Source organism: Hemiscyllium ocellatum, chromosome 1 (assembly GCF_020745735.1).
Source record: "Hemiscyllium ocellatum isolate sHemOce1 chromosome 1, sHemOce1.pat.X.cur, whole genome shotgun sequence".
Taxonomy (NCBI): domain Eukaryota; kingdom Metazoa; phylum Chordata; class Chondrichthyes; order Orectolobiformes; family Hemiscylliidae; genus Hemiscyllium; species Hemiscyllium ocellatum.
This window is the reverse complement of record NC_083401.1, coordinates 102,968,525-102,984,895: the sequence shown is the minus strand read 5'-3', so window position 1 is coordinate 102,984,895 and position 16,371 is coordinate 102,968,525. Positions and strand designations below refer to the sequence as shown.

Here is a 16,371-nt window from a genome sequence, read left to right as displayed (position 1 = left end):
ATCAAGTCCGCTTATGATCTTATGCTCCAATTAATTTACTTCTGAGTCTTCTAAACTTCAGACAATAAATGCTTCTCTGCCTAACCTTTCCTCACAAGACAATTTGCTCATTCTAGGTACTAGTTTAGTAAATCTTGTTTGAACTGCATGGTGTATGGTGAACAGTACTTTCCACAGTACTCCAGATGTCATCTCATCAGTGATCTGTATAACTGACGCATAACCTTCATAGTGTTTCTTTGAATTCCCCTCGTAATAAAAATTACATGCTATTTGCTTTCTTGATTACTTGCTGTAACTGTAAAGTAATCTTTTGAGACAAAAACAGAAATCGCTGAAGTAACTTGTGGCAGCATCTGTGGAGAGAAAGCAGAGTTAAATGTTTCAGATCCAGTGACGACTTCTTCAGAACTGACTGTAGCTAGGAAATGGTGTACATGCTGAAGATGGGGAGAGGGGCCCAGAGAAAAAGAGAATAGCAGTCGGGCAGACAAAGGAATAGGTAATGGTTAGTATAGGAGAATAAATTGCTGCTAATGGGGACCATTAGTAGCTGACCATGGGTTGGTTGTGGTAGCAGCCCATGTGATGAGAGGGCTGGGGAAAGGACAAGGAAGATGATACTTAGGTCCTAAAATTATGGAACTCTATATGACTTCCTGAAGGCTGCAAGATCCCACGCAGAAAATGAGATTCTGCTCTTCCAGTTTGCACTGAGCTTTACTGAATGCTACAGCAAACCTGAGCGAGATGTTGACCAGGGAACCAGAAGCTCAGGGTCATTGTTGCAGCCAAAATGTAGATTTTCCTCAAAGTGGTCACCCAGTTTGCATTTTGTCTTCTTACTGTAGAGAAGACCACAATGTGAGCAAGATACAGGAGACTAGATTGAGTGATGTGTAGATAAATCACTGCTTTACCTGGAAGGCGTGCCTGGGGTCTTGGACGATGAAGGAGTAGGAAGTAAAGGGACATGTGTTACATCTTATACATTTGCATGGAAAGGTGCCATGGGAATGTGGGAAGGTATGGAGCGTGGAGGAGGACTGGACCAAGTAGTTGCATAGGGAAAGGAAGGCTGACAAGGGAGTGGAGAGAGATGTGTGGTGACATTTCGCTGGAAGTGGCAAAATTGGCAATTTATTATCCTTTAGATGTTGATGCTGGTGGGATGAAGTGTGAAGATTGGAGAACCCTATCTCTGTTGTGGCAGGAACAGAAGAGGTGAGGGCAGAAGGGCAGGAGGTGGGTCAGACATGGTTAAGGACCCTGTCAATCACAGTGGTGGAAATCATCGGTTGAGGAAAAAGGTGGCCATTTCAGTGGTCCACTTGTGGAAACTGATATTATCAAAAGGTAACTGAGAGAGTCAGTGAATTTGCAGTGGATACTGGTGGCCAGAAATGGAAAGAGAGATATCGAGGAAGGGAAAATAGGAAACAGAAATAGATCAGGTGAAAGTGAGAGCAGGGTGGAAATTGGAGCCAAAATTGCTATTTTGGAAGAGAGGAAAGCACCACGATGTATCAGAGAAAAGAGTTGTGGGATGGACCCCCAAGTAGAATTGGAACAAGGAATGTTTTATGTACTCCACAAGAAACAAGCAAAGCTGGGGCCCACGCAGGTATCCACGGTCACATGTTTGATCTGAACAAAGCGGTAGGTGTTAAAGGAGACATTGTTCAGAATGAGGACAATCTCGACGAGGCAGAGGGTGGTGGTGGTGGATAGGTTCAAGACTTTTTTTTCAGGAAAAAGTGGAGAGTCCTGAGACATTACACTCCTTTTGCTCGATTTTTGCCCACTCAGAACCTATCTATATCTCTTTGTAGGAACCTATGTCCACTTCACAACTCATTTTCTTACCTATCTTTGTGCCATCAGAAAATTTAGCTTCTATATGCTCAATCCCTTCATCGGAATCATTTATATAAATTGTAAAGAGCACTGACCCCTGTGGCACATCACTCATGACATCTTAGCAGCCTGACAAACACCCATTTATTCCTACTTGTTGCTTCCTGTTAGTCAGCCAATCTTCTAATATGCTAATATGTTACCTCCAGCACCATGAGTTTTTATTTTCTGCAATAATCTTTGATGTGGAACTTCATCAAATGCCTTCTGGAACTCTAAGTATAATGCACCCAATGGTTCCCTTTTATTTACAGCAAATGTTACCCCTACAATGAACTCCAACAAATTAGTAAACATGATTTCGCTTTGAAAAACCATGTTGGCTCTGCCTGATTTTGTTGATTTTATGCAAGTGCCCTTTTATAACATCTTTAATAATACGATGTAACATTTTTCCAATGACATATGAGAAAGCTAACAGACCTGTAGTTTCCATTTGCCTTCTTAATTACCTGTTACATCTGCAGACCAACCTTCTGTGATTCATGCAAAAGGACACCCAGGTCCCTCTGCAAATCTGCATGCTGCAATTTTTTTACTGTTCAAATTATAGTCTTTTTTTACTGTTATTCCTACCAAAACAGATGACTTCACATTTATTAACATTGTACTCAATTTGCCAGATCATTGCTCACTCACTTAAACTATGTCCCTTTGCAAAGTTTCAGAGTGCTCTGCACCTTTTGCTTTACACTCATCTGAGTGTCATCTGCAAACTTCGACATGCTACACATGGTCCGCAACTCCAAATCATCTATGTAAATTGTGAATAACTGTGTTCCCAACACTGATCCCTGAGGCACCCCAGGGATTGCCAACCAGAAAAATTACTCATTTATTCCCACACTTTGCTTTCTGTTAGTTAACCAATTCTCTCTCCGTGCTAATACATTGCCTGTAACGCCATGCATCTTTATCTTATGCAGCAATTTTTTTTGTGCAGCACCCTGATGGATGCTTTTTGGAAATCTAATTACACATCTACTGGGTTACTGTTGTCCACTGTGCTCATAATGTCTTCATAGAATTCCGGTAGATTAGGTAAGCATGACCTGCCCTTCACAAACCCACACTACGTCTGCCCAATGGTACAGTTTCTATCGAGATGTCTTGCTATTTCTTCCTGAATAAGTTCAAGCATTTTTCCCACTACAGAGGTTTAGCTAACCGGTCTATAATTCCTCATCTTTTGACTATCTCCTTTTTCAAACAGTGGCATCACACTTGCTGTTATCCAATCTGCTGGAACTGAACGAGAACCCAGAGAATTTTGAAAAATTACCACAAGTGTGTTTGCTATGTCTCCCGCCGTCTCTTTTAGTACCCTGGGATATATTAGGGCCAGGAAACTTGTTTACCTAGAGTTCCATTAGCTTGCCCAACACTACCTCTTTTGTAATAATATTGTTTCTAGGTCCTCACCTACCTTAGCCATCTTGTCAGTTACTGGTATGTTATTCATGCCCTCCACACTGCAGACTGACACAAAATATCTGTTAAATGCCTTGGTCGTTTCCTCATATCCCATTACTAAACCCCTCTTCTCATCCTCTGTTTACTGACCAAAGTTTACCTTAGCTACTCTTTTTCATTTTATATTTTTTGTAGAAACATTTGTAATGTCTTTATATTCTGAGCTAGTTTACTTTTATAATCTCTCTTACTTTTCTTTCTAGCATTTTTTGTGTTGACATTTCTGTTGATCTTTAAAGTTTTCCCAATCTTCTAGTTTCCTGTTAGTCTATGCCACTTTGTATGCCTTCTCTTTCACTTTGACAGCCTCCCTCATTTCCTTAGACACCCATGGCAGATTACCCCTTTTCCTTCAGTCCTTCCATTTCATTAGTATATGCTTTTGCTGAGCACTTTGAAAAATTGCTTTGAAAGTTCTCCACTGTTCATCAACTGTCCCACCATAAAGTCTTTGCTTCCAGTCTACTTTAATCAACTCCTCCTTCATCCTATCGTAGTCTTCTTTACTTAAGCACAGGACACGGGTATTGGATTTTATCTTTGCACTTTCCATCTGTATTCTAACTTCAACCAGACTGTGATCACCCCTTCCAAGAGGATCCCTAACTAGGAGATCATTAATTATTCCTGCCTCATTACACAGCAATTTCTGATTTTACACCAAGTCTCACTAGCTACCTCTTTTAAACTGTAGGATGAAATCCATCAGGACCTAGGATATATCAACTCACAGTTCCAACAATTTATTCAGTACTTCTTCTCCGGTAATTGTAATTTAAGGTTTTTTTTTCTCTCTTTCAATTTCTAAGTTACAGCTATTTCTGTGATGTTGCTTGTATTCTCATTAGCAAAGACCACAGCAAAGTACCTATTCAATTTGTCTGCTCTCTTTACCCTCAAGTACTAATTCCCCAATGTATTTTCTATGGAAGCAACACATTGTTAATTCTTTTCTTTCTTAAGTATCTGAAAAAAAACTTTTCCGATCAGATGTTATATTTTTGGCTAGCTTTCTCTTGTAATCTAATTTTTTCTTCCTTATTAATCTTCGCTGTCTAATCTTCAGATTACCTATGTTTCCACAATTATATGTCTTTTCTTTGAGTTTGATACTACCTTTGACTTTTTGTTTTTAAAAGTTATCCATGGCTAGCATGTCCATCACTTAGAATTCTTATTTGTTGGAATGTATCTATTGCGTGCTTTCTGAAATATGCCCTTGAATGTTTGCCACTGTGGCTCTATTGACCTATCCATTAACCTAAATTGGTAGTTCATTTTTGCTAACTCCTCTTTCATGCCCTCACAATGCCCTTGTTTAAATTAAAAAAGGAAGTCTTAGACCTTTAAACTGTAGGTAACATTCAATCATATTATGATCACTGGCACTAGGAGTGCTTTCACTATGAGGTTAGTAATTAATCCTATCTTCTTGATCAAAACCAGGTTTAATACAGTGTGTTCTTTAGTTGGTCCCATTACATACTGCTCTATGAAATTATCCTGAAACCATTCAATGAATTCCTCATCCAAACCATTTTTCGAATCTGAATGGAGGTTAAATCATTTCCTACAATAATCATTGCATCCTTTTGACAAGCTCCCATCATTTCTTCCTTGATACATTGTCCTACCATTGTTTTCTGTCATGGGCTTGTACAGCAACTCCCACAAGTGACCTCTGGCCTTTATCATTCCTCATTTCTATCCAGACTGCTTCTATACCTTGGGTCCCTGAATTTAGATCATCCTACTTTTTTATGTTAATAGCATCGTTAATTAAAGAAACACTTCTCATCCATTTTCTTAAGCTTTCTGTCATAGAGTCATAGCGACGTACAGCACGGAAACAGACCCTTTGGTCCAACTCGTCTATGCTGACCAGATAGCCCAGCCTAATCTAGTCCCATTTGCCAGCATCTGGCCTTTATCCCTCTAAACCCTTCCTATTCATATACCCATCCAAATGCCTTTTAAATGTTGCAATTGTACCAGCCTCCATCGCTTCCTCTGGCAGCTAATTCCATACACATACCACCCTCTGTGTGAAAAAATTGCCCCATGGGTCTCTTTTGTATCTTTCCCTTCTCACCCTAAACCTATGCTGTCTAGTTCTGGACTCCCCAGCCCCAGGGAAAAGACTTTGTCTATTTATCCTAGCTATGCCCCTTATGATTATATAAACCTTTTTAAGGTCACCCCTCAGCCTTTGACGCTCCAGGGAAAACAGCCCCAGCCTGTTCAGCCTCTCCTCTCGCTCAAACCCTCTAACCTTGGCAACATCCTTGTAAATCTATTCTGCACCCTTTCAAGTTTCCCAACATCCTTTCCCGCACAGTCACTCTCCCATACACAGATACACACTCTCCTTCCAAAATGTTACACACTCTTCAATATTCAGGACTCAGTCTAGGTTATTATGCAGCCATATTCCAGTAATGCTCTTTACATTGTACTTATTCATCTCAATTTGCACTACTTGCTCATCTGTTTTGTTTAGAATGCTACATGCATTCAAATTCAGGTTTTGTCCTTTTGTTAATTGATTCATTATCCTGCTGTTCATTTGATCTTAGATCTGTACTCTCTGTCCCTTCCTTTTATTGTCCGTTTATCATTTCCCACTTAATTTTGGACTTATCCCCAACTATTCAGTTTATCATTATTCTTGTTTAAAATAGATCTTCAATCCTATTGCATTTTTAGCACATAACCTCATTGTTGAAGGTTTTGTTGGATCATTAATGTTAGACAGGTAGCAATTTTATGTCCAGCAAAATTAAGGACTACTTAAGTATAGATGATTGGCCAAGTCCAGTCTTTAGTGAGTCTTGGCTGGTACAATGTAGATTGTACGGAGGTGCTGGGAGTCAATGAGGAAAGGAGGATAGAGCAGAGGGACAAATTATATATATTTAACGTTTAGAAGGAGAAAGAAGTGGAACCTCATCATTATGGAATCATATACCGGATGTGGACCTCACATATGATCAACAGGGTTTGAAAGCATTCAGCAGTGCTGCCCCCTTATAGTGACAGGAGGAATGGGACAATACATGTAAAATGAAACATTGAAAAGTTATGACTTGGGTTTTTGTATTCATCACAATATTGAAATTAGGCTTTTATGGTTGAACGTGATATCACATGCATTAAAACAACAAAGTCCTAGAACACAAGAACCTATCCCAAGATTCACTGCATCAGAGTAGATCAGTTTTCCTTCGTGTGAAACCAAGGAAAAAAATGGGACCAGACGGAGTACCAGGCTGTACAGTCAGAGCATGCACAGATCAAGGGGCAAAGGTCTTTTCAGACATCTTCAACCTCTCCCTGCAGCAGACCATGGTCCCTGCCTGTTTCAAGAGGGCCAACATCATCCCTGTGCCTAAGAAGGCTTATGCAACATGTCTCAATGACTACCACCCAGTAGCCCTAACTTTGGTGGTCATAAAGTACTCCCCACTACTCTTGACCCACTCCAATTTGCCTATCGGACCAACAGATCCACGTCAGATGCCATGTCACTTAACCTTCACTCCTCCCTTGAGCATCTTGACACCAAGAATAGCTACGTAAGAATCCTACTCATTGACTACAGTTCAGCCTTCAACACTATAACCCCCTACAAACTGATTACTAAAGTTAGTGATCTCTGACTAAGCCCCACTCTGCAATTGGATCCTCAGTTTCTTGACCCACAGGCCACAATCAGTGAAGATTGGGGACAATATTTCATTCTCACTAACACTCAACACTAGAGCCCCCCAGGGGTGTGTACTCAGCTCCCTATTGTATTCACCCTATACCCATGACTGCGTCGCTAAGTACCAGACTAATGCCATTTACAAGTTCGCTGATGACACCACCTTGGTCGGTCGAATCTCAGGTGGTGATGAAACAGACTTCAGATGGGAAGTGGAAAACCTGGAAAAATGGTGCACTGAGAACAACCTAGCTCTCAATGCCAGCAAAACCAAGGAGCACACTATTGACTTTCGGCAGGATGTTACTCATGCCCTCCTACACATTAACAAGTGGAACAAGTGGAAAGTGTCAAGCTCCTGAGAGTGGTCATCCACAAGCTTTCTTGGACTCTTCAGGTGGATGCACTGGTTAAAAAGGCCCAATAAAGTCTCTTCTTCCTCAAGTAGCAGCGGAAATTTGGCATGACGGCAAATACCCTTGCCAACTTTTAAAGATGCACATCAAGAGTATTCTGTCTGGATGTATCACTATCTGGTATAGCAACTGTACTATTCAAGATCGGAGACAGTTACAGAGAGTGGTGAACTCAGCCCGGAAAATCACAAAGGCCAACCTCCCATCTATAGAATCCATCTACCAGGCCTGTGTCAAGGAAAGGCCACCAGCATTCTCAAAGATCCATCCTATCCTGGCACTGTTTCTCTACAACCTCTATCACTGGGGAAAAGGTACAGAAGCCTGAACACACACCAGCCAGTTTCGTAACAGTTTCCACCCTACTGTTGTTAGAATACTGCATGGACTTACAAACACTTAATTTGCCGCTGTTTACCTATTATTTACTTATCTATACTATTTAACTATGTCATCTGTTCACAAGACAAAGCTTTTCACTGTGCTTCGGTACATGTGACAATAAACTCAATTCAATTCAAAGTCAACTGAAAGCAGAACAGCATCAGTCCATACTTGAAAATCACAACAAAAACAGAAATTTCTGGAAAATCTCTCAACATCTGGCACCAACTGTGGAGAGAAATCAGAGTTAATGTTTCGGTTCTGGTGATCTTTCTACAGAAGGGTCTGGAAAATGAAAATGTTCTGATTTATGCATTCAGATGCCTTTTAAATGTTGAAATTATACCCATAACCTCCATTTTCTTTGGTAGCTTGCTCCATACATGCACTACCCTCTGCATGAAAAACTTACCCCTTGGGTCCTTTATAAATCTCTCCCCTCTCACTTTAAGCTCGGAGACAGTCATTGTCCGCCACTTGTGTGCCGCAAATGTCATTTCCCACTTGTTAGTCCAAGCCTGGATATTGTCCAAGACTTGCTGCATTTAAACTTGGACTGCTTCAATGCATGAGGATTTGGAATGGTGCTGCACGTTGTGCAATCCCCACTTTTGAGCTCATGATGAAGGGAAGTATATTGAGGAAGCAGCTGAAGATGGTCATCCCTAGGACACAACTCTGAAGAACTCCTGCAGAGATTTTGGTTTCTTGAAAATCACAACTTTACAAACAGCCTAGAGTCAGTAGCAGCCTTTGAGTCATGTGGTTACAGCGTTAAGTCCCACTATAACACAGTCTGGGTTGACAGTCAAATGGATTTCTGAGGGAGCACTGAAGCTGTTATTGTTTTAATGAGGCATTTAAATGGAGACTGTTTATTGAACATAACACATACAGTAACAGGTAGGCCATTATGATCCCTTTAAGTCTGCCTGCGGCTGATTGATTGTGGCCTTAGCTTCAACTTTCTGCCTGCTCCTTATACCCTGGATTCTCTCCTATTAAAACTCTGATTCACTCATTCTTTTCTCCTAAGTCAATAATATAGATTGTAAATAGTCAAGGCCTCGGCATTGACCACTGTGTGACTCCAGTAGTTACAATTTGCCAACCTGAAACAGCCATCTATTCTGACTGTTTCTTTTTAGCTAGCCAATCCCTTACCTGTCTTAATATACCACCCCAACTTGATAATCTCATTTTATGCAGAAGAGTCACCATTTCTGTGGCACTTTATAAAATGTCTTTTGGAAATCTAAGTATACTATGTGTACACTCTATTCACCCTACTTATTACATTCTCAAAGTACTTTATCAAACACATCAGAAAAACATGCTGACTTCCTAAGTGCATTAAATTGCTCCGAATGTCCTCTCCTTCCTTAATAATGGATCCAAGCATTTTCCCATTAACAGATTTTAGGCTCTTTGACTTGTAACAGCTTTTTGTCTCAGTTTTATTCAAGGAAAGAACTATTATTTTTGTGGATTTTCAATCCTCAGATCAAGGACAGTTTGGAAGATAACAATCAATGGATCCAGTATCTCTCCAGGAGCTTCTTTTAATACCTGAGGGTGCAGGTCAACAATGATTGGAACTTTTCAGCTTTTAGATTAATTCGTTTTTCAAGAATTCTCTCTCATATAAGAGTGATTGTTTCAAGTTCTGCCCTCACTTCTACCCCTTTGTTCTTCAACTATTTTTCCTTAGATGCTGGTTTTCTACTGGAAATTCAGACACAAATGTCTCTGTCATTTCCTTGTTTCCAAGCTTGATTATTTAAAGTACCAATAATAAGTTTACCTACTCTTTTCCATTTTATTTACCTGTAGAAGCTCTTAATGGTTGCTTTATATTTCTAGCTATTTTACACTCACATTCTAATCTCTTCATTTTAGTCATCCTTAGCTTGTTTCTAAAACCTTCCCAATTTTTTGGCTTACCACTAATTTTTGCCTTTCCATTCTATTTGTGACTGCAGTGTCATTTTCTCACTGAGCGTTTCTTCCTCAATGAATACATCTTGCTTGAAAATTAGAACAAATACGCTTAAATGTCTGCTACAGCTTTTCTACCATTTTAGATTTTGACCTATTGTCTCCAGGAGATTATAGCTTCGTGCTCTTTTCCATTATCTTCAATTAAAAGACTAGCTTCAGGATGATAGAGAGGATTCTAATGCATTATTCAATAAAAATCAGGGAAATTTGCCAATTTTATTTTAATATTTCTCAACCAATGGTCTACTGGGGATGCGATGGCTGAAGGGGTGGGCATGAAACAGGATGCCATGGCACAGACACCGTACTTGTTGCTTTAGTATTTCTGAAGGTATTTTACTTCAATTAATAACTACTTAAGAACCTCATACTGTCACCACTGTTGTTTCCAATGAAAGAGTCCAATAGTACCAAGTAACCCTCACTCAGTTTTTTTTTAAAAAAAATTCTTTCATTGGATTTTGGGAGTCACTGACAGGGCCAGGATTTGGTGCCTTGAATTAACTGGATCACAAAGTCATTTCAAAGAGCAGTTAAGAGTCAATCATATTTCTGTGGATTTTGAATTACATTAAGACCAGGCCAGGCAAGGATGGCAGATTTCTTTCCCTAACCAGATGCATGTTTACCATGTTACTATAGTTACCATGGTCATAATCACTGAAAGGAACTTCATTTTTCAAATTAACTAATGGGATTTATATTCTACCAGCTGCCTGGTGGAATTTGAATTTGTACCCTCAGAGTATTTGCATAAATCTCTGGAGAGGGGACACTATCATCCTTCCCTGCATAAAATTCAGTCCAACATTTCAAACTGAGTTTCTGACCATTTATCTCATTGCAGCTACAGCCCATCAATTTTACATACATCAATTCGACCCTTCCACCCTCTCAACATGATTGGACTTTGCGACTAAAACTAACTCAGTTGTTTCTTGTTAACAGAAAAATGAACTACTCATTCTATTATTAAAAAAGGAAAGAACTACTCAATCCCATGAAGTGTATCTTGGATCATTTGTGATGAAATGCCCCACAACATCTTTATGCCTTACAATAATTACTTTTTTTCTTTTGGTTGGCGAGCTTTTGATCATGAGGTACGTTCATTAACTTTAAATGAGAGCATTTACCAATACAAAACAGACCAAACTGTTTGGTAACTTTAGCATTACCAGAACAACTTCAAAGTGTTCCCACTTTCGCCTGCTAACTTTTCTTTCAATTCCCAGAAACATTTTGAGAACAAAGAATAAAGTTTAGCTTGCATTATCTTATTAAGTTGGGGGAGAAGACTAAACAAAAAGCCAGTATGAAAACATTTGCCATAATTTTCTCCTGCAATGTCACTAATTTGAACAGAAATTTCAAACAGGCAACAATACAAAGTACGTAACCAAACTAATAACTGACACCAGTTTCAATTTTGGAAGAAATGAGATTGCATTTTAAGTTCATTTGATGTAAAATTATTGTGGATTTCCATTGATACTAATGACATATTTAACATTTTCAAAATTGTTAAATAATATTTAATTCTGACAAGTCATCCCAATTGTTATCCATAATTCATTTTGCTACATTTTAGAAGGTAAGTGCTAGCGCTCTTTCATTTTCTGAATAAGCCAATAGTCCTATGTTTCATCAAAACTAATTTGTAGTAAAGAAAATCTATATTAACTATTTTTAATACCATTTTGGATGAGAAGGACAAATAATGCAGGAAGCTTTATGTTCATGTAGTCTAATCCAAGTTGGTGATTTTATTCTCTGATTAAGCTGAAGACTGTTGAAGTTGCCTGTGCCGAGTTAATCGTAAGTATTCTAATTTCAGTTCTGAAGAGAGGACAATTGGGACCTGCTATTCAAATTTCAGTGCCTTTAGAAATGATCAAAATGCATTAAAAAGACAAAGTTTTTATTTTATATTTGAAAGCCTGTCAGATTTTGTACTGCAGAGGTAATCCAAAGCTCAAAGATTTAAACCTCACATTCGTATTGAAAACAGAGAGTTTCATTGTATTTTGTACGAAGGGAAAAATAAAATCCCAGAGGTATTTCCTTCCTTTCTGTACAAAAGCTCTCCCCTCAACACCCCCCTACCCCCCAAACACTGTGTAGAAACCATTTTTGTTTCTAACTTTTCACATCCCTCCACACACAGGCAAATCATCTGGGAAACAGAAAAGTGATCCTTTTCATATAATACTGGTAACAGGGGCAGTCTGTTCTGGGGACAGGTCCCGGCTGCCTCTGTGCGCGGTTTACAAATTGTTCCTAATGTGTGAAATTTGTGGCCCATGCCAAACTTCTTCTCTAGGCCTTAGCCCCTTCAAATGGGATTCTGTCACAAAAGTAGCTCCCAGGGGGATTCACAAGGGATCAGAAATCACAGAGTCACAAAGCTTGGTGTTTTGAAGGCCCAATAGGCCCCAGAGGGAAAACAACAAGTCTGCTGTCTATACAACATGACAGCTGCTCAGATTAAGAGTTCAGCTTCAATTTTTTTCCAAGGAGCTTCTTCAAAACACATCCACAACAATTAAAAATAAATTTATTTCGTAATGTAGATACAAAGGATTTTATATTCAATTATTTCAATTTGTAAGTTTTTTTTGGTGTCATACCAACACAATAGTAAGTAAATGAGTTTGACACCTCTCCACTTGTCATTCAGAAACATGACATTGAGAAAGAGACAATGTTGGTTTACTAAAATCTCTAATATGAAATGCAAATTTGTTAGTACAAATGTGGGCTATTTTCACCCTCGTCCATCGATATTACTTTTTAATAATGACCAGGAAACAAAAGTATAAAGAGCAAAGGTGTTCTGCAATGTTAAAAATACATATATGCTAACCTGCAAGCTGAAAGGAGTGAATACCCTAATTATCCATGTGTGCCACATGGAATTACTAAATTCTAATCTGGTAAATTGGTATGCAGCTTTATAAATTTAAGATATTGCTGCACCTAATTTGGAAGTGAAGTTTAAAATACACATTCAATGAAATATTGATAATATAAAAAAAGCAGTCATTGCAAAGTTCAGTGGGCCTTGAATTGAAATCTTCACATTCTTTATTTCTATTCACAAAGCAAAGCAAAGCCTAAGTCCTGGCATAAGAAAGGAAGAGTAGAAAAACCATCAAACACATCAATTAATTTGAATAATGTTGAGAATATTTAACTTTTAGCCCAAAAGCTTGCTACCAACAATTCTTCACTCCTATATGGTCAGTCATGAATGCCACACACACACACTGCTTATGTTACAAAATTTGGTGAAAATGCCGACTGTAACATTTCCACATTACTATATATTCTATAGTAACAAGTACACATAGAGAAAAATAAATGAAACTATCTGAAGTTCTTCAGAATGAAATGCAATTTCATTGACTTGATTTTTGTCATTACTTGGAGACCGATTTTAAAAACAAATACCAATCATCAGTCAGAGGTTTATAGCTTTGCCAGGTTGGAATTCTTTTAGAACAAACATCTTATAACATTGTTATAATTTTTAATACATTTCTGACTGCATCACATAATTAAAAAAGAAATCAGGGTCCAGATATTAATTGCAGCTTGTAACCACAACAGGGTTGTACATCTATGTCTAAAGCACTGCTTTAATTATTGTGTAACTTGAATAAAATATCCGATACTACAAATACTGTACTTGTAGTGTGCTTATCAACTAAAGATGATTCAACATACATGGTGTAGATTTTTGAACTGCTCCTGAAATTAATCTTTGATTTTGATAATTCGTTTTCATTTCCTCCCTTGGTGAATAGTCCCCAATTTAGCTGGGGAAGATAGAATTATCCTCCATAACTGTTACTTTATAATTAGCCTCAAGAGGCATATTTATTAAGTAAGATAGTTAGGTGGGTCACTATGTAGGTGGGTCACTATTTTTTCCATGCCTATACATTTAATTCCTTACTCTGATTCACTAGTAGAAAGGAACTAATACTGCAGTTTACAAAATATCCATCATCTCACTCATTGTTGGAATTAACAGGTTTCCAATAAAAAGCTCGCACAATCTGACAGTCTAATCTTCTCAGAGAGGAATCTCTGTAAAATGTAGTTTGATCAGTTTCATTTGCGTTTTAAGTAGAATTTTAGTGCCTAGCATCAGGTTTTCTATCCTTTACAAATGTCTCGTTATGTTGGCTTTATGTCTCTCTTTGGTATTGTTTATTATCATTAGCACAAAATGAAAATACTATGATAATAAAAAAAAATTCCCTGTCTATCATATGACACATTGACATACATGAATAAATAAGACTGCATGCACTTTTCAGCACTTCTTGAGAAATCAATAATGATAGAGATTGCTGACATTGCACATGGACAATACTTCGTGGCAATAATGACTTATTTCACTTTAGATGCAGACAAACTTCTAAAATTCTTCCCCCTCTAATATCTCTTTGCATTATCTCTTCCATGCAACTATGCAAAACAAGTCACAGACAGTCATTAGCAAACAGAAGTCAGTAAATAAACAGTTAAGCACTTCCTTAAACAAGAGTGAAAAGACAACATAGAATCTGGTATATGTTACTTAAGAACAATACCATGTCTACTGCTGTCACAAACCTATAAGACAGTCCGAATGCTGACGTTACTGAGCAATTTACAGCCAAAGTACATAGCAATTTATTTCAACTTCACATCTTTAACAATATATATTACACTTGCATTTCCAGCTGTTTGTTTTTATTAAAGATTTTGTACTAATCTACATCTTGATTTTTGTTTGTGGGATTAAAATTATAAGTACCACCTTTGGATGTTAGTTACTTATAGATCATTGTGCTTTTCTTAGTTACTTGGAAGTATCAAGATAAAAACTTAGTTAACTTTGCATGGACTCAAGCATCTCAAAGCCAATAGGATCTTACAAGGCTAGGGGTACAATCAGAAATGAGGCAATTTAATTGCTGGAATTTTAGCATAAATTGAAAACAATGCACAAGAATAAAAGGAGGCAAAAGTGTTCTACAGAAATTTGGTAACTAAAAGAAATATCGAGGTCATGTCTTAATCATACATGTGCCAGATTTTCTCTGAAAATAATGCCTTGTAAGGCACACATTAATAACTGGTTTAGTCAAAGTACAAATTAAGTTATAGGAGAAAGTTGCGAGATAATCTACAGAATTATTATCCTCTTAACAACGCGCAACCTTTCTGATGCATGCACATGCATTGTTCAGCACAAGTCAGTAAATATAAAAGCAGGGACTCGAATTAATTATTTTTTGAAAATAAATGTTTTTCTTCCCGGACTTGAATGTAAAACCAAACAGTACTATCCTGTCTGTTTAATTTGGCTAAAATGGCACAGAGTATGGATCTCTTGTCCACACCACACAATACTGCTAACCAAGTAATTGTCAAGACTGAAATTAGCTTTTAATGGGAGTCTTGAGAGACCAAAAGTAAATGGACTAAAATATTAGAAGATAGTCAGTCCAACAAATTAGATGATCTCCAGTGGGTAACTGAATTTCTTGGTTGTAGCAAAACAAAATATCTTTGGCTATATTCTTGAATACATTTCAACACCCAGTCAAAACTAGTGTAGTTTCATCTTTGACAAAACTTTTAATATTATTTAATTTATTTTTCAAACTTATCAATTTCTGGTTCTAATGTGACAAACTCTTCAGAGCATCTTGTAAATAGATTATCACAGTTTCCAAATCCATTTGGGAAATTTTGCAAATGCAAAAGATCTTTCACAGAATGATGATTAAAAACAAATCTGACAATTATTTCAGAAGAAATAACAGCCAATGGGCACTTGGACGTTGTCATATGCCTTTTCTTTCTGCAACATAAATGGTAAATGTAAATATCAAAACAAGTACCTCTCCAGAAATATCAGGAGCCAGTGGAATTGCAGGCCACAGCGACGAGTAGATTCCAAACAGCACCACCCACATTCCGATACTTCCCCAGATAGCCACATGGCTAAACTAGTTTTAAAAAAAAAGATATCAAGATCAGATTATAGAGTAAAATTATCTAATGTATTACAATATCAACATATGTCTGCATCATAAATGCACTAACATTAAAAATATGTTTATTCACATGCTTTGCCGTTTAGTTGAGATTCAAATTAGCAGCTTTTAAACAACTTAATTTTATTTGCTTGTTTATAGGCAGAAAGGAAAGATTTTATCTGGTCACAATTTGTAGTGAAATTCTAAACAGGAGGTGGTTTCTGCCAGCAATGTTTGTGTAATTGGATGCAATTGGTTGAAACACACAAAAGGTTAGAGAGTTTTAAACATGACTGATCATATTCAGCGATCTTTTTCATCACTTAAAAGATTAAAATTTGTCATGATCAAGTTACAAATTGAAGTTGAAGTTATTGCATTTGTTCAACTGCAACAACAAGGTAAGGCTGTGCAAATTGTGTTTACCTCCCTA

The 16,371-nt window shown here is 37.7% G+C and overlaps 1 protein-coding gene across 4 annotated transcripts in view; it reads right to left on the bottom strand.

Moving 5' to 3' along the window:
• Positions 1-16,371, bottom strand: part of atp8a1 (ATPase phospholipid transporting 8A1) — a 345,629-nt gene that overhangs the window by 17,296 nt on the left and 311,962 nt on the right. For all 4 annotated transcript variants that reach the window (XM_060824479.1, XM_060824487.1, XM_060824506.1 and 1 more), the window contains one exon: positions 15,801-15,908. In XM_060824479.1, the coding sequence (XP_060680462.1) occupies positions 15,801-15,908 (108 nt within the window). The remainder of the gene's footprint in view (positions 1-15,800; positions 15,909-16,371) is intronic.